Consider the following 24,024-nt stretch of genomic DNA (forward strand, 5'->3'; position numbering starts at 1 on the left):
TTGGGTTGAGATAAGGACAAGGAGAGATCATTCATCAATTACCATCACAGGAAAAACAGATTCAACATTAAAAAAAAAACCCACCCTAATTTATTACCAAGAAAAACAGAGTAATGAGGAATAAACCCAAATCTTAAGACATCTTCTCCCCACCCCTCCTCTCTTCCCAGTAGTAACTTCATTCCCAAATTCTCTACTTCCTCCCCACCAGGTGTGCAGGGGGATGGGAAATTGGGGTTGTGGCCAGTTCATCACACATTGTCTCTGCCACTTCTTCCTCCTCAGGGGAACTCCTCACACTCTTCCACAGCTCCAACGTTGGTCCCTCCCACAGGAGACAGTCGTCCACAAAATTCTTCAGCATGAGTTCTTCCCATGGGGGCTTCAGTTCTTCACAGATTGCTCCAGTGCGGGTCCCTTCCATGGGGTACAGACCTTCAGGAACAGACTGCTCCAGTGTGGGTCCTCCACAGGGCCACAGCTCCTGCCAGCAGCCTGCTCCAGCACAGGTTGCCTGTGGGTCACAGCCTCCTTTGGGCACCTACCTACTCTGGAACAAGGTCCTCTTCAGGCTGCAGGTGGATGTCTGCTCCACCATCATTGTCCATGGGCTGCATGGGGACACAGCCTGTCTCATCATGGGCTTCAACATGGGCTGCAGGGGGATCTCTGCTCTGGTGCCTGGAGCACCTCCTCTCTCTCCTGCTTCACTTCTGGGTGTCTCACATCTTCTCATTCCTCTCTCTGGTTGCAAAATCTACTTTTCTTAAGTGTGTTATGACAGATGTGGTACCACCCTCACTGATGGGCTTGGCCTTCGCAAGTGGTGGATCTATCATGATATTGGCTCTATCAGACACGGGAGAAGATTAGAAGATTCTCACATAAGCCACCCCTGTAGGGTCCCTGGACATCTAAAACTTGCCACACAAACCTGATACAGCATGAATGTGCATACATGTGTGTGAGAGTACCTGTTTTGTACCAACAAGGATTTGCTGGGATCATGGTTTTTAAAAAAAGCAGTAAAGGTTAAATGCTAACAGTTTTTAACCTTTTTTTTTCAGAGGTGGAAAACGTTCATTTGAACTTGATGCAAAAATCCCTTTCTATTGCAAGTATTCAACTCTCACTGTGCCTGTGCAAGAACATAGGCATGTGCTCTCTAATGGTCTTTTTGGCCTTAACGGAGACACTGAAAAACCAAAAGATTAATGAACTTTCTTACTTCAGTGCCCAAATCCATGTGCTTTCTGGGATCAGCAATAGCGTTGTGCCATCTGCAATTCAGAATTTTCTGTAAGAGCATTCCACATACACACAACACTCAGTACTGAAGCAGAAGGCAAACACAGACAGCAGGTAGATCTGGAAGGGAAGGAAAAGATGTCAGCCCAACGGGAATAATGCTTTCTTATTTATTGAGTATTCTTACTGGTTTTTTTGAAAACCTGAATAAACACTTCCAAGTGTGCATCCATGTGTGCTCAGCGGTTTCTTTTCTAATGCCACGTTGTTCTTCTACGGATACTTGTTCCATCTATGTTTGGACAGCTAAATATTTGTTGTGCCCCGGGCTTACATTTCTCTTCTATCACACTATTGTAGCCTTCAAGAATCAAAGTGTTTCCAGTGAAGTGAAGCCAAGGGTAGCAAGTTACACGGAGTTCCTGTGAGCACTGTGGCCGGAACTGTCCCCATGTGCCAGCATGTGTGTTTGCATATGCCCTGCCGTTAGCCAAACAGACCCACCTGGGGTAGAATGAAGTCTTGTTCTACTTCTGGGCTGGGTCAGTTCACCTGGACAGCACCCAGTTTGTTTTGTAGCTTTGTAAATGTTTGTGGTGGCACACAAAGGGCAGCGGCGACTGCTTCCAGTGGCTTAAACTGGTCATGGAATGGCAGCCTTCAGGGGTGAGTCCCCAGTGGAAATTTGGTTGTTGAGATTAAGCACATTTTTATATGTGTGTCCACTTTCCAACTCTTGACTCCTGGGTTATGCAGTGGGAAGATTTTTCCAGAACAGATGACTTAATAGGTCTTGTTTTGAAGAAGTCTGTTGAACGTAACACCCAGATCCAGGTGACTTGATATTTTGGTCCACAGAACTACAAGATGGACATCAACCTGTTGGAGCATGTCCAGAGGAGGGCCATAAAAATGATCAGAGGGCTGGATCACCTCTCCTATGAAGAAAGGCTGAAAGAGTTGGGCTTGTTCATCTTGGAGAAGAGAAGGCTCTGGGGGGACCTTCTAGTGGACTTCCAGTACCTGAAAGGTGCCTATGAGGAAGCTGGGAAAGAATATAAGGGCATGTAGCAATAGCACGAGGGGTAGTGGGTTTAAACTTGAAAAAGGGAGATTTTGGTTTGATATTGGGAAAAAGTTCTTCAATATGAGGGTGGTACATCACTGGAACAGGTTGTGCAGAGAGGCAGTGAAGGCCCCATCCCTGGAGATATTCAAGGTCAGGCTTGATGGGGCTAGTTGATATCTAGTGAAGATATCCCTGCTTTTTGCAGGGGGGTAGGACTAGATGACCTTTTAAGGTCCCTTCCAACCCTACACATTCTATGATGCTATGATTAGACACATCAGCTGCACAACTCTATGTAGGATGAAGGCAACACACAGTCTGAAGTCATGTTTTCTCTCAGACAAAAGAAATTATAGAAAGTGACAATGAAATACAGAGTATTATCTTGTGACCTTCCCTTTCTTCCCCCATAGCTGCAATAGACATGGGAATTTATTTTCTTACAGTTTTCAATACTTTGCTGCGCTTTTAAGGGTGGGTCTTACACTGTTGTCACATAGAAGACAATCGGATAGTCAAGCAAACCTGCTTTCTGTTATTTACATTTGTGTTTCCATGACTTTGTATCTTTCTGATCCTTTCTGGTATATGGAGTTTTGGGCACTGAGGCACAGTGTCATGAGGAGAAAGTAGGTAAAAAGAAGGAAGCCAAGACGGAAGGAATAAGCTATTGTCAGTTCTCTTCCAGAAAATAATCAATTTTATTTCATAAACATTCATAATGAGGAATAGCTTTTTAAAAATTAAAATCTTTGTAGTGATGTAGGATAAAGTGGAAAAAGAAAACAGGAGAAAATGATGGGATAGGAGTTGTGCTTCAAATTTTTATGCTAGTTTTCTAGACACGGGAAAAAAATACTAAGTTCCCTATACCGGTTTTTGTAGAAAAGTTCAATGTGAAGCCTTCTGGAAAGGGAAGGTGATTTTTATTTTGAACAAAACTGCTTTTATTCATGCTCCTTCTGCCATGGATTTGACTTACTCATTCTGTCATATTCACAAATGCCAAGACATGTGTGTCCAAATAATATGTGAAAGAATAGCAGTAACACAGGGCAGAGGTGTCAGTGGCTGCTGAGTCCTCATCATGTCTCTAGAGGTTCTTCTTGATTAGCATAATTATGTATAATTATTAACTGAACTTTTTTTCTGCCTTTTGTATCTTACAAGAGTAGACATTTACTTAGGTCTTTTCCCTGACTTTCTCTTGCCCTTTCCTAAAATTGCTATTCTACTTGTTCTTTCTTTTTTTACTTGAGTGTTTTATGGCTTCAAGATTGCTTTTTCTGCTCTTTGTCACCTTATCTTTATGGCTTCAAATTGCTGCTGTTCCTGTTCTCTGGTTATTTGAATGACAAAGTTCTGCACTAATTAAAGCATCCTGTGTCTTTATCTCCTGTTCTGCTCTATTTTCAGATGACTCTTCATACATGTTTCCCTTCAAAGGTCTATTCCAACCCAAATGGATTCTGTGATTCCCCGATTCCATGACCAGAAGGTGGCAGCAGATCGCTCCATTTCCTTTACGAGACTGCCAAGCTTTACCAATGCCTGTGCTACAGGCAGTTATAGGCAGGACGCAGGGATAAATGAAATGTTAATCTTAAAGATTCAATTCCCATTTCATCTTTCATTCACTCTTTGTCTTATCTAAGCAAGGATTTTTCCCTGATTATGGAGTAATGTACATTGTTTTAAATGGTCAGCACATGAGATTTCATGCTGCAGTCAGTTTATGATTGGTAACATTCCAGTAAAAACTTCAGTATCCTAAACTTACTATATTATTATACTATACTGTAACCTAGTTTTAAAATAAAGATGAATTACTAAGCATAGGATGCCCTTTTAAATACAAAACCCTTCTGGTTTAATTGCTATGCCACAGAAAGTGCAGCAAACACTGTATTACAAGTGTGCTGCACATTTCCTGGTTGAACATCTACATATGAGCTTTCTCTAGTTGGCATCCACAGGAATGAAAAGCTGTCCCTGTGTGCCTTATGTATTTTTCTGTGGCAAATACTGCATTAAACTGCAGGGCATTGTAACAGAAGCCTTGAGTTTGGAAACATGAAGGGAAACATGTATGAAGGGAAACGAAATCAAATGGAACTGATTCACTTTAAAAATTAGCTCAAGTTAACTCTTTTGATGCCGAGAGAGTAAAGGATTATTTGTGGAGCTGAGTACAATTCTTGGTTATACGCATTCCTATGAAATAAGATCACTGTTATAGGTATGCCTCTTAAACTCTAACAAGTTCAGGCAGAAATGCAAGCAAGAAAAAACAGGACACATTTAAAACTAGTGTAACTTTTCTGATGGCAAAAAAGCTAACAAAGGCCCCTTGGGCACACAAAAAAAGCATCTCCTGTTCTATCTAATTATCAAGAACAAATCATAAACGTTTTATAGATGCTATACTACCTTTGTCCTTGGTATCTTCGGGCTCTGTGATATTACCCAGCTCATAGCCGTTTTCAAATTTCAGGTTGGCATATGTTACTTCTTCTGTCATCACAGCTGGTAAAAAGAAAGGCGTCAGAAGAGAAAGGGAAAGAAAGACCTAGCGCTTGCAGCTAGCAAGCCGGGAAGGAAATCTGCCCCTTTGCAGGGTTTCCTTATACTGGCAGACAGAATGAAGCAGCAGACATCAAGATACGTCTGGGCTTCCTCAATCACAGTGGTGCAACGACCACGTTCCCCTCTCAAACGCTGCTATATTATTCTCTTTCTTCCTCTTTACCTCACTTCTACCCTCCTTGACTAGCAGATATTATTACAGAGGAAGACACAGCCACTTCTGCAGAACTCTTATCTCTTCATTAGAGCTTTTCTTCTTCTGGAAACACAACCTTGTACTCCCGATTTCATCATGTTCAGGCTGGACACACAAAATCAAAACTAGCCTGTTTTACAGCCTTGACGCTGTCCTTTAGTTTGGGCAGCTGGGAGAGAGCAAATTAGAAGGACCAAAGTCACAAAACTTAGGGGTGGGCATGTTGACAAAGGACATATCTCAGAAGACACTTTCTTCCACTCAGTGTTCCGGCGTTAATGTTTTATTTCGGGTTCCGGAGTCACTTCTGTTATCCTTCATCTCTTCTCCAGGTCTCGCGGTGTGAGGAAAAGCACAGACCAACACCCAGGTACTGACACTGCCCTGCCACTGTTTTCCCCCCTTCTCCCGTGAGTCTATCTGCATTCCTCAGGAGAACGACAATTCTTTGTTATCCTGGTATCCCATAACTGAGACCATGACACAGCATCTTCTGGAACAAGAGGGAAATATTCAGCTGATGCCAAAAGCTCAGAGATTCTACCTGGAGTACAAAGGCAAGTGGACACACCCCTTAATCTAAATGGGAGCAGAAGAAGAGATTATTGGAGGAGTGTGAAGTGCATTGTCATGATGTTTTTTAGTACTTCCCACAGTTGCAAAACCTTACATGTGTATGACAAAAGCAGAATGTCTGGAGTTTCTGGTACCATTTTTGCAATTTAGCAGAAATGATGAATGGAACAGAAATAGATTGCCACCTGAGTGATTAGCCTGAGGCTTACATACACTATCCTACCCTGTGCTAGGAGTGGCAAGTCTTCTAAAAATGAGCAGCAGTACACACTGATCTTCCCTTGTACTCCTGGATCTGCACAACCAAGACTTAGGCTTTCATTTCCTGCATTAATGAGAAAAATTACCACACAATATTCCTTCTATCAATGCTAAAATCAAAATGACTAAACTATCAAAAGAAATTTAGATCATTAGGATACTGGATCCACTATCTAGATGTCGAGACAAGGAAAAATTAAGAAAATCCATACATAAAATCAAGAAAGAGAAGGGTCTAACAGAAAACCTGCAGAATCATCTTGCTGTAGCATGACTACTTGTCAGCTGAGAAAGTCTGTCTCTTCTCCATTTCTTAACTGACCCTTATGCAGGGAGAGAAAACTTCTGGCTGGTTGAAGCTGCTGTGGTTTACGAGTTTGCCAGTTTGCAGCACTGAAGGAAACTGGAGAAAGATTTCATGACTAAATCCACGACATAGACTGTTTCTGCTTTGCTATAAGCAAACGCAGCTATGGTGTTTCCTCCTGAGAACCTTAAGGATTGGAAAAATTAAAATGGGGTGAAATTCAGTTATGCAAATGGAAAGACCACATAGATGGGAATCAGCAGACAGAGATTTATGAATTAGAAAGGATGGAAACAGAGAAGGACCCAAGTACAGTAATATTTCCTGTCAGTTTGCGTAGGAACTAGGAATATGCTGTGTTGTTGATACCTCATCCCAGTTGCGTGAGAAGCAGCATCTAGTGCAGAGGCAGGGAAATATAAGTGCTGGTACATAAAGCAGTAGTGACACTGCATCCAGAATACTCTCTGACATTGTTCTGATTGCCAAACATTAAGAAGGATGCGGTCTCTTTGGAAGAGGTGAAGAGAAGGGCTGTGTGTCACAACATTCAGATAGAGTTTCTGTCAGAGCTCAGGAAACTCAATGATCTTGTATTGCTTACCCTTGCTAGTTAAAGACAATAAGATTATTGTGGGAGAGTGTTGAAGAATGTCTTGCCAAGAGTAAAGGATTATAGCCTTGTTTATGAATACTTAAAAGCTGTAGATTAGAAGAAAAATGCCTTATACAGGTTAAGTGAACTTCTGTAATTGCTTTCAGATGGGAGTATCCATTAGAATTCAACCTTCCATGTAAGCTAATCCTACACTTTTATCTTCTCATTTGGAAAAATAGGCCTTCCCTAAAACACATGCAGGTTGATGATAGTCATACATAAGGTTCATGAATTGCTATTGTACTCGTAAATACTGACCCCAAGTCAGAGAGCATGAGAAGGATCCATTCAAGTGTAAGGAACTTAAACCCCTAAGCCACAAAATTACTATTACAAAAGTAAAAACAAGTCAACAAGGGAATCAAACAAATCCTCAAACCTAAAAATGCTGTAACAGAATGTGCTGTACCCCCAAATTTCAGAGTCACGTGTCTAGGCATGCAATAGCCCACAGAACTGAGGCAACGTGTGCCATCTTAAGGGCTAGGGAAGTGGACTAAATGTACCAGACCTGCTGGAATATGTGCAGGCCAGCAAGCTACAGTGAAGATGATGAGGTAGCTGACAGTGAATAAGCAGTTCTCCTAAAACTCAATGGAACAGAGAAATTCATTGGCATGAAATAGGCAGCCACAGTCTCAGAAGACAAATAGATACAATGACTGCTTGGATCAGCAAATTCATCTGCTGGAAATGACTGTGTAAGCTGGTCACAGGATGTATATGGTCTGTTTGCATCCTGTGAGCATGATAAACTTTGGGAAATGTGTTTTTCACAGACAAGCTGGTGCTCAGGCTATGCTTCATCTGGAATCGCATTGTGGTTAAAGCATTTCTGGCCAGAGAAGACAAACAGAGAACTTGAGGGCAGAAAGGGCTGTGCCGGTGATGGGAATGTGACGTCTGTCTCGCAGGAGAAAGGCTGAAAATCTTGTCTCATTTAGTTTGGCAGGATGCCATCTAGAAAGGGAAAAGGCCTCTTAGAGGTAAAGAGGAGATAGGCATTGTGAGTTAAGAGTCTTTCAGAGCTGTGGCCTGACATCTGCAAAGGCAGGGACTGCCGATGGAGATGATGCCCTTGGCTCTTCTGCTTCCCACTGTCCATAGGGCACCACAGTGCAGCATGGACAGATTATTAGAGTAAATAGAAGAGCCATTATTCCTGGCTTATTCTATTCCATGGTAAAGAACCTGTAGTAGAAAGGGCATTTCAGTGCTTCCAGCTAAGGCTGGCCCTGTATTTCTGAACAATGCTGAAGAGCAAGAAATGCTTCCTGCTGCTCTTCAGGTCAAGCAGACAGTTCAGCTAGCGTCCAGCACTGGTGTAGTCTAAAATAAACCTGTCGCAAATTACCAAAGAACATTATGACTTTCCAAGGTTCTAAAAGCTTGGAGCCACAGCTCTAATGAGGCCTCAGCCTGAGAAACCAACACTTATAATCAAAGCTGGCTCAATGGTTAGAAAGAGTGTGGACTTCCCACTCTAATGCAGTTGGTGAACTAGTTGAGTGGACATTTCCTCTTGTACATCTTCTCCATTAGATGCTGCTGGCCGATTGCTTAGTTCTTTTTTCCTCCTTCCCCCAGCTTTTTTTGGGGGTATTAATGGGTTTGCCTCTTTGTAGTCTGGAATTCTGCTTCCCTTTGACATCTCAAGACTTGTTATTACGCCAAACAAGTTACCACACCTCCCAGTGCACAGGTAATTACAGTGTGTCATGTGTTGTTGGAAACTTATGATATTCAGTTCAAGGAACAAAATAACAACGGGAGAGGTTTTGATGGATGTTCAGAGCAACAGGATAGGACAAATTTCTGGTTCTCTGAGCACTGAGTTGCTTAAGTGAAGAAATTGGTTGAGGATGTTAGACTTCTCAGAGGAACAATGAGTTCCTGCAGGACCCAGCAGTTCTTTGCAAATTCATTTCCTCTGCTGTAAGGTCCTTTCCCTCACATTTGAAATGAAAAACATTTTAAAGTTTTACAGCCAAAGGTCACAGCCAGCATGATTTAGAACACCTTCTGTTAATAAACAGTTACTACTGGAAGAGCCAAGTGGTTATTACTAGAAGCAGATGGCTATTCACAGGACACATCCTCTTGCTCCCCTCATGCAGTTCGCACGCTCTCTCACAGCTACCCAGTTGGAGTGGCAGCAGCAGTGAGGCAAAGTGCAGCATGGTTTCCCAATGCAAGTGATGCAATAAAAAGATGAGCTGCCTCCTGTGCTTGGGTAATGACAGCTGTGGCTTCCCATTGATTCCAATGCACCCCCGTCAGAAGGGACATCCAGTTCCGTATCTAAAGACAGACTCAATCACAAAAGAAGCCTCCATGGTGCACGAGCTGCTTACATCTCTTTTACGAGGCTGGGGCAGAAGTAAGCAATTCATAAGTAGGTATGAGAGAGGCGACTGAGCTTGCCTCTAGAAAGAAAAATGAGAAAATCAATCACACCAGAAACAAAAGTCAGGAAAGAGAAAAACCAGAAAGAACTGCCAGTGCAAGCTAAAGGAGGAATGATTACAGACCACTGTCTTGAAAAATGCCTGAGCAGGAGACAGCACATGAAACCACATTTGCAGGCCATTTGGGAGGGAAGGAAGTGAAGGCCAAAATGGGCTGTTCCTCCCGAACCAGGCTGGCCATCTGAGCGAGCCATTCATTCAGGCTCCAGACTGATTATAGCATCTCTGGTAGGACACTTCTGTGGATATAGGCCCTAAACGGCAGGACCCAAGAGCCAAGACACAAGAGAGGAGAGGCGATGCGGAAGGGACAGCTGGTACAGGGCTGGGGAGGAGAGTGCGGAGGAGAGTGCTTGGCCTCCTAGCAAATTCCCCCATGCCAAGCGCTGGGAAAGCTGCTGCCGTGGAAGACAGGAGCAGAGCTGGGGAGCAGAGCAGCGTCCTGAGCTCAGCCACAATTGGCCGGCAAGGATGATGTCACAAGCGGGGAGGTGAGGTGACAGAGGAAGCCCATTACCATTGGTCCCCCCAGCCTAGGAGAGCCATTGCTGCTGCTGCCCAGGCACACACGGCACAAGAAGGCTCAGTGCGGAGACACCTGCCGGAGCAAGCGGCCGCGAGCAGCATGTCTGGAGACGAGGAGGTCTGCGTGGTGCCGGAGCAGGAGCGGGAGCCCGAAGCCACAGGTTCTGGGCAACCCTCCGAAGTCAGCAAAGCAAAGGCCAAAAAGAGCCGCACCTCCCGCACCTCCCGGGCCGGGCTGCTCTTCTCCATCAGCCGTGTGGACAGGCAGCTGCGCAGGGGACACTTCGCCGAGCGCGTTGGAGCCAAGGCCCCCATCTTCCTGGCCGCGGTGCTGCAGTGGGTGACCCAAGAGACCCTGGACGCGGCCGGCAAGATTGCCAAGAAGAGCAAGCGGCACTGCATTTCCCCAGCGCACCTGCAGTCGGCCATGCAAAGGAGCTCGGTGCTCAGGCACCTCCTGGGAGGCCACGTGCCGAGGTGCGTCAGCAACGATGGCACCCAACGCCAGCGCGCGGCCTCACGCTCCAAAAAGAAGATGACCAAGAGTAAGAAGAGATGCCCCACGCAAAGACGTCCACCTGCCCGCTCGGCTGCTGCTACCTACTGAGCCAAAAGAAGCAGCTCTTGCCCCACACCGGCAAGGCACGGCAAGGGTTGTCTGGGCTGCGTGGCTCTTGACAATCCCAGCTCCACGGTGGGAGTTGACATTAAAAGTTGTGGCCGTGCCATGTGGGACTGTTGTGCTGTGTGTTGGGGAGAAATTCAGTTATGCAAATGGAAAAGCCACATAGATGGGAATCAGCTGACAGATATTTATGAATTAGAAAAAGAGAAGGACCTGAGTACAATAATATTTCCTGTCAGTTTGTGTAGGAACTAGGAATATGCTGTGCTGATGATACCTCATCCCAGTTGCATGAGAAGAAGCATCTAGTGCGGCTTCCCATTGGTTCCAATGCGCCCCCATCAAAAGGGACATTTCGTCCCTTATTTAAAGACAGACTCAATCAGAAAAGAAGCCTCCATGGTGCACGAGCTGCTTACATCTCTTTTACAAGGCTGGGGCAGATGTAAGAAATTCACAAGCAGGTACGAGCACCAGCTAGAGGGGGGACTGAGCTTGCCTCTAGAAAGAAAAATGTTTGATCAAATCAATCACACCAGAAACAAAAGTCAGGAAAGAGAAAAACCAGAAAGAACTGCCAGGGCAAGCTAAAGGAGGAATGATTAGAGACCACCGTCTTGAAAAATGCCTGAGCAGGAGACAGCACATGAAACCACATTTGCAGGCCATTTGGGAGGGAAGGAAGCGAGGGTCAAAATAGGCTGTTCCTCCAGGACCAGGCTGGCCATCTGTGTGAGCAACAAAGGCAGGCAGCTGTGCGAAGGGAAACAGGCAGCGTGCGTGGGGCTGGAGCCCCTGTACGCCCGGTTCCTGTGCGCCAGAGCTTGACAGACGACTGTAGGCAAGGCCGAGGATATTGCCGAGCACAGGGAAACAGCCACTTCTCCATGGCGTGTTCTCCAGACCGCTGACAGATACTCTGAACGTAGGGACCTCCTGGGGCACAACCCCATCTGCAAGGCAGAGGCACACTGAAGAAAGAAGTCCATTGCCTCACCTCTCAAGAAGAGGACTATTAAAGAAGCCCAGCTACAGCCCATGAAAAGCAGCTTCCATGGGCCTCCTTGGTCAGGCAGGAGGAGGGAAGGCAGGATGGGACATGTGGATGGGAAAGATCCTCCTATACCAAAGATCAGTGTCCTCCTCTTGAGGCAGTCAAGCTTGGAAGCACCCCCTGGGCCCTGGCTAGAATGTGCTGTACGGAATCAATGACATCTTATTGCTGTGGCCGGGACAGGAGTTCTTTGGCGCTGCGTGTTGGACTTTCATGTCTGGGCAAGGACAGAGAGCTGGACATGGGGATAAAGCTCTGCAGAGGGAGGCTGTAGGGCTGCCCACGATGAGAAGGAGGGCAGGAACCTGCCAGGAGGGCAACTGGCCCTGACAGGCAGCACGTGGTTTGTACATGGTCTGGAAGCAGCTGAGAGGGGAGGAGGGGATCTGACCCAGAGAGGGCAGGTGCAGGTTGGGAGGGGTGGTGGGGGCAATGGTTTCTGGAAGAGCAAAGGGCTCTTCGTGTCCTTCTTTCACAGTCCCAAAGGGGCACGTGACACCATAACTGAAAGAAAATTACTTTTGCTAATGTTACATGGAAGCTGGCTGGCCCTGGTAGCCATTACCATACAGGTACTGGAATAAGGGCAAGGCAAGTGGGAGCAACTTCGAAAGAGTTAGCTCAAAGCAGGCTCTCAAGAAACTTTTGAGGCTCCTTGAACAAAGGAGAAGTAGTAAGAAGTAGTTCTGGGATACCTGAAGAACACAGAGAGCACCATGGGAGGCACTGTTTCAGAGCTGTGAGGAGAAGCCAACTTCAGGCCCAGGGAAGTACAGGGAGAAAGGGAGAGAAGAATTGTCCTGTCTCTACTATACAGACATTTGTGGAGAGAGCAGACAGGAAAATACCAAAGCCAGCAGAATTTGCCAATGGCCTGATGAAACATGACTCCCAGCGGACTCCCTGCTCTCCTCTCTCACATGCCTAAAGCAAACACTGGGTATTTTTTCCAGCTAAAGGGCAAGGCTGGTATGGAGGAGGGAACAATGGATGCTGTCAAGGAAACATTCAGGCTCCGGACTGATTGTAACATCTCTGGTAGGATACTTCTGGGCTGATAGGCCCTGAATGGCAGGACCCAAGGAGCCCCTTGTCTGGGCAGCCTGTGTCTCGTGGCATGGGGAAGGCAAGGAGAAGGAGGTCTTCTCCCAGGAGTGCAGTGTGGGTTTGCACAGAGAGGCGAGGCGATGCGGAAGGAAGATCTGGTACAGGGCTGGGGAGTAGAATGCAGAGGAGAGTGCTTGGCCTTCTAGCAAGTCCCCCATGCCAAGTGCTGGGACAGCTGCTGCCATGGAAGACAGGAGCAGAGCTGGGGAGCAGAGCAGCGTCCTGAGCTCAGCCACAATTGGCCGGCAAGGATGATGTCACAAGCGGGGAGGTGAGGTGACAGAGGAAGCCCATTACCATTGGTCCCCCCAGCCTAGGAGAGTCATTGCTGCTGCTGCCCAGGCACACACGGCACAAGAAGGCTCAGTGCGGAGACACCTGCCGGAGCAAGCGGCCGCGAGCAGCATGTCTGGAGACGAGGAGGTCTGCGTGGTGCTGGAGCAGGAGCGGGAGCCCGAAGCCACAGGTTCTGGGCAACTCTCCGAAGCCAGCGAAGCAAAGGCCAAAAAGAGCCGCACCTCCCGCACCTCCCGGGCCGGGCTGCTCTTCTCCATCAGCCGTGTGGACAGGCAGCTGCGCAGGGGACACTTCACCGAGCGCGTTGGAGCCAAGGCCCCCATCTTCCTGGCCGCGGTGCTGCAGTGGGTGACCCAAGAGACCCTGGACGCGGCCGGCAAGATTGCCAAGAAGAGCAAGCGGCACTGCATTTCCCCAGCGCACCTGCAGTCGGCCATGCAAAAGAGCTCGGTGCTCAGGCACCTCCTGGGAGGCAATGTGCCGAGGTGCGTCAGCAGCGACGGCACCCAACGCCAGCGTGCGGCCTCACGCTCCAAAAAGAAGATGACCAAGAGTAAGAAGAGATGCCCCACGCAAAGACGTCCACCTGCCCGCTCGGCTGCTGCTACCTACTGAGCAAAAAGGAGCAGCTCTTGCCCCACACCGGCAAGGCACGGCAAGGGTTGTCTGGGCTGCGTGGCTCTTGACAATCCCAGCTCCACGGTGGGAGTTGACATTAAAAGTTGTGGCCGTGCCATGTGGGACTGTTGTGCTGTGTGTTGGACAAGCGTCTCCTGTCTGGACAAGGGCAGGCAGCTGCCCGTGGGGATAAAGCTCTGCAGAGGGAGGGTATAGGGCTCCTTCTCCTGCTGATATGGTCCTGACAGGCAGCACTTGCTTCCAGGCCAGGTTTGTACTTGGTCTGAAAGCAGCTAAGAGGGGAAGAGGGGATCTACACCTCAGAGTGTGAGCACAGGTTGCAAGGTATGGTGAGGACAAAGGTTTCTGGAAGAGCACGGGTTCCTGGATGTTCCCCTTGTGCCATCACACAGGGGAATTGTGGGAGAACCGACAAGTGCCTCATAGTCCAGATGGGCTTACCCTCCTTGGTCAGTGAGGGCAGAAAGGCACTTGGGCTCACTGCAGTCACTGCCCAGAGTCCCACAGCTGCTTGCCATGCAGAGCCTGAGGGCCAGTCTCTTCCACACCTGTCTCCCCATGGCTCTCAGAGAGACCCCAGCTTCTGGATCCAGGCTGAGCTCACCCGCCTTTCTTCCAGGTAGAGCATGAAGCATGAAGCGCTTTAGCTCAAGGGATGGTTGAAACACCCTTCTTTCCCTCTTGTCTATTAACACACAGCAGAAGTGGTTTCCAGTGGAGACAAGGGGAGAGATACATCCATCTCTTGTTGTCTTTAAGCCTCAGAGGCAATATGTAACACATAAACACACCTCTAAGACACCTGGGAAATTACCTTCGTCGCACCACAAACTTCTTGTTACTGATGTAAATGATCCTGATACAAATACTGATACCATGGGGAATTTATACAAGAAAACAGGTATTGCTGACTAACAGCCAGGGCTCCAATGGCCGTGGCCACCTGCAGCTGTTACAGGAGATTTCAAACTCCCTGCTTGGTGTTGAGGAGTTTGGCACAAAATAACCTGCCATGAGAAAGAGGGGCTGGAGTGCATGTTCCTGAGTTTGACCTACCCTGAGGCGTGTGAACTATCTGCACCTGAATGTCAGCCTGTAAAAGGAGCCATATTCTGCATTCATGCCATCGCCCCGTGTTTTATCTGGCTACGGGGCAGGACTGGAGTGGAGGAGGGGTGAACAGATGCCGTTCCTGAATCTTTCCAAGGTCACTGCTGACAAGGTTGCAGCTGATGGCCCCGATCGCTCAGTGGCTTCCAGTCCCCTCCACAAGTTTGTCCCCGTTCCACGTGACAGGGAAAGAAGAGCAGTGTCTCTCAGTCACGGGGGTGAGGGGAGCGGGCAGGCATCGCCAAGCCAGTGGGGCTTTTTCCACTGCCTGGGGCACTGCTGGGGAGCCCACAACAGTGGGGCTGAGAAGTGAATGGGGCACCTGGGCAGGGCCAAGCTTTGGCAGAGCAGAGGGACTCAGAGGGAACACATGCAGACCTGCTGTAAATGGCAGCAGGCATTTTCACAGCCTTCAAGGCATGTGACAGGTGAGCAAATAGATGCAAAAAGAAGAAAGGAAAGGGAGTGCAGAGGGGAACAGGGCTCTACACACAGCTGCAGAGTCAGTGTTTTGGATGAAGGGGGAATCCTGGAACTGATGCCTTGAAAAGCCAATATCAAAACTCAATAACCTTGGTGACTGTTAAGCAGGTATTCTTTATTGCAGCACTGGGCACACATGGGATCGCTTCTCCAAATGTCTGCGCCGATTAAAGCCAAATTCCTCATGTTTATACAGATTAACTCTACATATTCATTATAATTCCTACAAAAAGACAGGGTTGTGCAAAATATTTCCAGGAAGTCATGTACATTAACTCCTCCCAGATAGAGCATGTTCAGTGACACTCAGGGGGTCTTCCGGTGGTCTTCAGGGATGAAGGCTGAACATCTTCCTCTCTCAGCACATGCTCTTTACGCTTTTCTCCATAGATACCAAAACACATTCCTGAGCTCAAAAACACATTCCTGCACAAACTAGTTAGGAACCCCTTTTAGCTGAAAACAAGATAGACGCTGTCTCTTAACTGGTCATTGGTCTCATTATTTATGTCTCCCCTATCTTCAGTTTCTTTATCATCAAGGCTGTTCCACTGTCATGGCTAAATTTTGTACCCGCTTTCAGAGACTGCTTACAGGGGTGCAGCCATATTCTACTAAAATCTAAAACAAATAGATTCTTAAAACATGAAAATTCTTATATTAAAGTGATATTGTTTCTTAAGCTACATCTGCATCAATCTATTCAGCATTATTACGTTTCACTGAATCAGAACTGTAGCGAGAATGACCATGGGCAGTGATCATGGGAAAGCGGGAGAGGACAAAGTCCCAGAGTTGCTGGGGCACAAGGTAACAAGAGCTAGAGGTAGTGCCCAGGAAGGGCCCTCTGCCTTAAACAGTTCATGCATAAAGAAATGAAATGAGGCACATTTGGCCTTTCCAAGAAGGTGACCCTTGTTTCTTGATCCTGATCACAGGTTAGCATTCCCAAGTTACCACCTGTCCGATGGAGCACAACACCAGCAGGAGCTGAGCTTTTACTCCTGACCAGCTGCCCCTGAAAGAAACGAGAAGCCACATTTGTGTCTTCTGTATTTTTATGGACATGAGGGTGGACAAGGCAAGAGATAAGGTGTGTTCCCCCTGTGCACGGGCAGTATGAGACTGAGGAGGGTCCCAGGGTAGGTGGGCAAGTGGGAGTCACTGCAAGAGCTGGGAGCATTCTTCCCCACTGCATCTGCCGAGCCTGTGTTCCCTGCACCAGTGCCTGCAGTGGCTGTGCCAAGAGTCCCGGGGCTGTGGCAGAAGGGGAGAGCTGCAGACCCGGTGGTGCTGGTTGCCATGGCCAAGGAAGCAGAGGTCATCATCTGCCCTTGTTTTGGCAGAGGAACTGTCCCTTGAAGCATTGACTTTGCTCACAACCCCAGGGGCTTCACCAGGAGTTGTCTGGTGTCCCTGTGCAGCCAGCCCAGAGCATCATTGCCAACAGAAGATATGTAAATGCTTTCAGAGCAAGAAGACTTAACTTCTAACAGCCCCCACTGTGGCCATAGTTAGAGCACATCAAGAGCACTGGGAATCACCCATGCTGCTTGCAGAAGTCCCCCCAGACCTGCTATCAAAACACTGACTCCTTAATGAAGACTCCTGCGCTTCTCCTCCGGGTGCCATGGGACTCTCCCTGTGCCATTTGGGTAAGCAGAGCCTCAGCCCCCTGGCTCCGTGGAGGGGTAGGGGTAGTGACCCGGGCTGAACACTCTATGCCTCCAGCTGCTGTTGCACAGCAGCTATTACCATCTCTTAACTATGTTATCTCAGAGGTGCTACCGCTGATGCCGAGGGGCTCAGCCTTGGCCAGCAGTGGGTCTGTCTTGGAGCCATCTGCATTGGCTCTACAGGACACGGGGGAAGCTTCCAGCAGCTTCTCACATGTCACCCCTGTAGTCATCCCACAATGCCAAAACCTTGCTATTCAAACCCACTACACACCTGCATGCTTGGCTCTTGAGCCACTGTCATCTGCTCCTCCCTTCCCTGCAGTGCTCTTCAGCTCTGCTTCCCTTGCCATCTTAGGGATGAAGTGACTGTTGTCAGGATACCCACTGTGAAATCCACCCCAAAACCCAACCCCCTGAGGCTGTCCCTCAAGGGTAAAAGAAGCAGGGATGGTGCTGAGAACTGCTCCTGCAGTCCTGGCCTGTGATGGCAATCCTGCCCTGGGATTTGAAGGAAGGTTTGGAAAGAAAGGCACCCACCTCTTGTGCCCTTGGTGGTCAGCCACAGGCAGTCCAGTGGAACATAACAGCAAGATGGAGCATAGGCTCACATTTTGTGGCCAAAGGGAGACATCCTGTCAAGGGCATCAGCTCAGGAGGGCTTAAGCTGACACATCATTTCAAAAGCAAGACATGGTAAAGAAGGAATGGGCAGAATCTTGCAGGATGCTTGGAGTTGGCAAGGTTCAGTGCTCTGAGCAAGTTGTTCTAAAGCATTGTGTGGTGTGTTTGGAAAGAAGGAGATTTTAGCAGGCCATAGATTGGGTGTGTGCAGGAAGGGAGAACCTGAGATGCAAACCACACCACTCTCAGATGGGAAAGAGGTACTCACATGGGCACCGAGAGACCTGCTCTTTGCTTCCAGCCTTGCTGAATCTGACCTGGGTGGAAGAACCTGAGGGAGATAACTGGAAATAAGGCTGAAGAATGAGCAGAAAAAGCCCACGCCCCTGAGGAGCAAGGTGTTGGATCCCTGGTTTGGAGATATATAGTGCTCCCTCAAACTCTACTAGGGCTGTGCACAGGCTGCCCAGCCATGAGGTAGGGCGAGGTTTGGCTCTGTGGCATAACTAGGGCAGACGTCTTCTGATAGAGGAGAATCAGATCAGCTCCCTGGACAGACTTTCTGCTGTTATGCATTATCAGAGGATTATCTGGGTGGACATTGCAAATTGGATTGTGCCCTCCCCATTTTCCGTGCCAAAGTACAAAACAAGGCTATGGGCAGAGCCCATTCACACCAGACATTCAAGGAGCTCCCTTCACCTCATCCAGTGCACAACTTTCTTCTCAGGCCTTTGCGCAGGGCCAAGTGCACATCCTTGTTCCTCAGGCTATAAACCACAGGGTTCAGCAAGGGAGTCACCACAGTGTAAGTGACAGAAATCAGAGTGTCCTCCTCCAGGGAATAGGTGGATTTGGGCCTTAAATAGATGATGGAGGCACACCCAAAGTGCACCACAACCACAATGAGATGGGAGGCACAGGTGGAAAAGGCTTTACGTTTCCCCTCAGTAGAGGGGATCTTGAGGATGGTGCTAAAGATCAAAACATATGAGAGAAGAATCAAGAAGAATGAGCCAAGCACTACCACCACACAAAAAATAAAGATTACTACCTCAATTCCATTATTTTCCGTGCAAGCTGCCCGAATGACAGGACCCATGTCACAGAAGTAGTGATTAATTTCCTTCTCTCCACAGAAGGGCAATGTGAATATAAGGTAGATCTCTATCAGGGATATGGCAAAGCAAATCACCGTTACAAAGGCCACTATCTGGCCACACACCCTGTCGTTCATGAGGACTCTGTAATGCAAAGGTTTACATATAGCCACACATCGGTCATACCCCATTGCTGTTAGAAGCATACAGTTAATGCCTCCAAAGCCAATGAAGACAAACATCTGCAGAGCACATCCAGTGAAAGAAATGGACTTCTTTTCTGTTATTAGGTTTGCCAGCATCTTGGGGATGACAGCAAGTGTATAGGTAATTTCTGAAAAAGAGAGAACGGAAAGGAAGAAATACATGGGGATGTGAAGGTGACGATGAAGCCTGATGATTGTCATGAGCAGGATGTTTCCAGTGAGGGTGACCAGGTATGTCAGGAAGAAAAAGACAAATAAGGGGATCCGCAGCTCTGGAAAGCGTGAAAATCCAATCAAGACAAACCCCATCACGTTGGTTTCATTCATCGTGAAGTTTCCGACCTAGAAAGAGGCAGTTGGCAAAACGAAATCTGACGTGAATGGTGAGGAAATTAACAAAACCACTTCCCCTGAATGATCCCCAAAGCAGAATGCAACTGCAGGGAACAGTCCTCCAAGACAAACGGACAGTATTTCTGTGCTGAAGCCATCGTAGTGGTGAGCAAGAGCACTTTGTTTCCTTTTACGTTCCCCGCTCCTTTCCAAACTCTCCTTTCGGTCTAGGAATGTGATTAAACGTAGTAGTGTAAAACCCTTCATCACTGGCACTGGTCGCACTGCCCTACAAATCACTGGGAACTCTGCAGTTTTCAGGACCCCTCAGCCCAGCTCACCTACACAAGCAATGCCAGAAACCCAGCGTGGACTTGCCAAAGCCGCTGGCACCTCTCACCCAAAGAAACATACCTCTGATGACCACGCTAAAATCACAGATTGATGCAAACTTTGCTCAGTCTTGCCAATCATTTCATTCCTGAGATGTCAGTAGCAGTCTTTCCTCTCCTCTGGCATGAACTGGGAAGGAAAGGGGATAGACATCATAACTACCATTTGATTAGGAGAAAAAACAGCTGTTAGAAATGCAGGGCACAGAGCAAGTCTTCTGAACGCCCGCAATTCATACAAGTCACATTTTATACATCCTGTGAGACCTCTGGGGCATAGTCTTTGTGGTTAATCAAAACCCTGGACTAATTGGCAGCAGTATCATCAGTGGGGCATAATAAAATACTGCTAATGTCACAGTGTGAATTCATAAATGGAAAAAGAAGGGCAATGAAAGAAAGCATCATTGCAATTAGAATTAAAAGCTGTTCTCTCAAAAAAGGGAAAAGTTGTGTTCAAAACGATCAGAAGTGGTTTTTTTTAATATTATGGCTGGAAAACGGTTTTGCTTTCAAGTGGGGGCTGGGGAAGATTCCTTCCACACAGTCTAACGCTTTGGAATTGTTTGTAAATAACAAGGTACATTAAGATGGGAAATTCTTGTTAGCGCAATTGGAGTAACGAGTCACAAGACCAACTTTTGGGCCAGGAAATCAATGAGTCAACCAAATGCAATATGTCATTACGACATAAACCGGAAACCTGGGAGTTAACTCTGTCGGAATTGTCCCTGAAGAGTTCAGAATAGAAAGAAACACCATCTCTCAGACCGTGTTACTTAGTTTTGATGGCAATTATTTTTTCCTTTGCAAGCTTTTCTGTCCAGCTGTGAGCTCAAGAAACTATAATACAGCTAAGGTTGTTAGGAAATCCAGTTTTGCCATAGGCTTAGTAAGTTTAGGCTTTAAGAGAACCACGAGTATCAGATGACTTTCAAGAGAAAACCAGCACTCACACCAATGGTATCACCACAGGAGTTATGGTACTGAGGTCTGAGGCACTATTAATCCCCACCTGTCTCAGGGCTTCTTCTGAATTATCCAAGTTAGGGCTAGAAACCAGTCAAAGAGAAAGATATACACCTTTTCCAGCTTAGTCTCCAGCCTTGGCTCCAGGCACTTGGAAACCCTTCCAAGGAAGACCAGTCTGTTTCACCATACAAGCTCTTGAGGCTGCACTAAATATCAAGGAACCTTGGACAATCTTTGACCATAACAGGATGCATTCTAGATACAGCCATTGAATATGCCAGCAGTTCATACTGTAACTTAGACAGCCTCATCTCCAGTTGTAGTTGTTCAGCCCCAGACAGCAGCTGAGCACCACAGGCCACTCACTGACTCCCATAGGAGAGACAGAGACTCCCTGGGCCAGGATAAGGACAGCTCACTGACAAAAATCACTGTGAATGTAGAACAGTAACAGCCAGTTACACTCACTCCCAGTGCTAACACAGAGTACCTTACTGACCCAACAACTACAGAGTTCTGCCTGATGGCAAGGACAGACAGACCAACACTCTAACCACACTCAGACTACCCTAGAGACAACCAACCCCTACTCTTTCCCAACCAGCTGCTTTTATGGGGAAGCTATATCAGGTAGTGTGGAAAATAGCCCGGGCTGACTCAGCTCACCTGTGTTGGCTGCTTGGGGAGGTTAACTCTGGCCTGGACAGAAACAGGACACCATCACAGCTACTGTTCCAGCACTGAATTAGTGCCTGTGTAACAGCAAGAAATATGGATTTCCAGATCTTATCCCAAGGTTGGCTTTCAGTTTCTGGTTTTTATTGAGCAACCAACAATATTAGCCCCCACTTGACTACTTCTCTCACTCTCTCTTACACACACACACACGCACGAACTGATGAGGTTCAGCACATTCACAGTTCTACAACCCAGAGATTGCAACATCCCTTCCAATCAGGGAGGTTACTGCAGGTCCAGGAAGGTCAGTTAGAAATTCATATCTGTTTGTGTTGTGCAGCTTTCACTGATACCAGTTTCAGAGGCTGCTGGTAAAGGTCCCTGCACACCCCCTGACATTGATATCCACCCAGCTCTGTGGTCTCCAAGATTTTCATCCACTTCCAGGATATTTCTTCCAGCCAGGATCTCCACCTTTTTTTTTTTTTTTTTCTTTCTGCTGGAGAATTCTGATCTCTAGAGCAGAATGCTGATACTAGCTCACTGCAACGAGTATGGGCTTACTGCATTTTGCGATGCTCTCTGCAGGGTAGTGGAGAGAAGGTTGGATTTCAAAACTCAGGCCAGCTCGCACAGTTATTATGGTGATGCCACAAGCAGGAGAGAGATATTCCAGAGAGTCATGTTGGAGACAACAAGACATCACCAGTTCATCATGCAGAGGTGAAGATCAAGGTTAGACTGATGGAAATCTATCTTTCTTGCTGTTACACGGGCACTAATTCAGTGCTGGAAAAGTACCTGTGATGGAGATGATGCTGTCTAAGTTACAGTATGAATTGCTGGTATATTTAGTCCCATTCTGTCCTACTTCAGACTGCTACAGCGTTCCCTTAAGACAATTGAACTAAGTTTTTGAAGTATCCTGGCCTTACCCCACCCTGCAATCAGATAGTGACCCTACAAACAAAGACTCACATGCAAAGCTTTACCTCTCCTCTACCCCCATGCATGCAATGTCACCTGAGACTTCTGCTGACTCTCACTTACGACACAGACTCCCACTGAACTGCTTAACTCTCCCTGAACCATACCATGGGTGCAACCTATTCAGTGTAACTCAGAGTAGAAGGGTTTCCAAGTGCCTGGAGCCAAGGCTGGAGACTGGTTTCTAGTCCTAACTTGGATAATTCAGAAGAAGCCCTGAGACAGGTGGGGATTAATAGTGCCTCAGACCTCAGTACCGTAACTCCTGTGGTGATACCATTGGTGTGAGTGCTGGTTTTCTCTTGAAAGTCATCTGATACTCGTGGTTCTCTTAAAGCCTAAACTTACTAAGCCTATGGCAAAACTGGATTTCCTAACAACCTTAGCTGTATTATAGTTTCTTGAGCTCACAGCTGGACAGAAAAGCTTGCAAAGGAAAAAATAATTGCCATCAAAACTAAGTAACACGGTCTGAGAGATGGTGTTTCTTTCTATTCTGAACTCTTCAGGGACAATTCCGACAGAGTTAACTCCCAGGTTTCCGGTTTATGTCATAATGACATATTGCATTTGGTTGACTCATTGATTTCCTGGCCCAAAAGTTGGTCTTGTGACTCGTTACTCCAATTGCGCTAACAAGAATTTCCCATCTTAATGTACCTTGTTATTTACAAACAATTCCAAAGCGTTAGACTGTGTGGAAGGAATCTTCCCCAGCCCCACTTGAAAGCAAAACCGTTTTCCAGCCATAATATTAAAAAACCCACTTCTGATCGTTTTGAACACAACTTTTCCCTTTTTTGAGAGAACAGCTTTTAATTCTAATTGCAATGATGCTTTCTTTCATTGCCCTTCTTTTTCCATTTATGAATTCACACTGTGACATTAGCAGTATTTTATTATGCCCCACTGATGATACTGCTGCCAATTAGTCCAGGGTTTTGATTAACCACAAAGACTATGCCCCAGAGGTCTCACAGGATGTATAAAATGTGACTTGTATGAATTGCGGGCGTTCAGAAGACTTGCTCTGTGCCCTGCATTTCTAACAGCTGGTTTTTCTCCTAATCGAATGGTAGTTATGATGTCTATCCCCTTTCCTTCCCAGTTCATGCCAGGGGAAAGACTGCTACTGACATCTCAGGAATGAAATGATTGGTGAGACTGAGCAAAGTTTGCATCAATCTGTGATTTTAGCGTGGTCATCAGAGGTATGTTTCTTTGGGTGAGAGGTGCCAGCGGCTTTGGCAAGTCCACGCTGGGTTTCTGGCATTGCTTGTGTAGGTGAGCTGGGTAGAGGGGTCCTGAAAACTGCAGAGTTCCCAGTGATTTCTAGGGCAGTGCGACCAGTGCCAGCATTGAAGGTTTTTACCCCATTTCTTTGAGTTTTTGCAGCGCTGCTGGTGTGAGGCAAGCTCTTCCCTAGTTTTGCCTTTCCTCTCTCACTTCACGCTGCATTGTGATGAAGCTGTTAGTTATGGTGCTTGATTTTAGGTAAGACTTTGACATGTATTTAAGCAGCACTCATACAGAAACTGCACGAACCAGCAGTCTGGTTTGTCTGACAAGACTGGCTTCTGAGGATTGAACAGTAGAAAGAAATGGCTTGTCTTGATTGGATTTAGCAACACCAGAAGAACTGTGATGGTTCTGTTGAAGCATAATCCCATCTTCCCCTTCCCCTGTGTTCCACCGGTCTGGGTTTGGATACAGTTGCAGTCGAAGACAACCTGGTCCCAGAATACCAGATTTTATTGTGCAGTGAGATAAAAGCCAGTGGGGTCCAGGCTGCAAAAAGCCTCGAGCGATTTCTACCCTGCATGTTCAGTGCTGTTGGACTTAACAGC

General features: G+C 47.0%; 3 protein-coding genes across 3 annotated transcripts; 2 read left to right on the forward strand and 1 right to left on the reverse strand.

Moving 5' to 3' along the window:
* Nucleotides 1-9,994: 9,994 nt before the first annotated feature.
* Nucleotides 9,995-10,501, forward strand: LOC311193093 (histone H2A-like; the record flags this gene model as incomplete). The annotated part of the gene is made up of 1 exon (XM_084265820.1): nt 9,995-10,501. The coding sequence occupies one exon, from the start codon at nt 9,995-9,997 to the stop codon at nt 10,499-10,501; it is 507 nt and encodes a 168-aa protein (XP_084121946.1).
* Nucleotides 10,502-13,085: 2,584 nt separating this feature from the next.
* On the forward strand, nt 13,086-13,592 carry LOC311193197 (uncharacterized protein; the record flags this gene model as incomplete). The annotated part of the gene is made up of 1 exon (XM_084265932.1): nt 13,086-13,592. The coding sequence occupies one exon, from the start codon at nt 13,086-13,088 to the stop codon at nt 13,590-13,592; it is 507 nt and encodes a 168-aa protein (XP_084122058.1).
* Nucleotides 13,593-18,212: 4,620 nt separating this feature from the next.
* On the reverse strand, nt 18,213-19,142 carry LOC311193284 (olfactory receptor 10R2-like; the record flags this gene model as incomplete). The annotated part of the gene is made up of 1 exon (XM_084266057.1): nt 18,213-19,142. The coding sequence occupies one exon, from the start codon at nt 19,140-19,142 to the stop codon at nt 18,213-18,215; it is 930 nt and encodes a 309-aa protein (XP_084122183.1).
* Nucleotides 19,143-24,024: the final 4,882 nt, after the last annotated feature.

Source organism: Gallinula chloropus (assembly GCF_964237585.1).
Source record: "Gallinula chloropus genome assembly, chromosome: 1".
In the NCBI taxonomy this organism is placed as follows: domain Eukaryota; kingdom Metazoa; phylum Chordata; class Aves; order Gruiformes; family Rallidae; genus Gallinula; species Gallinula chloropus.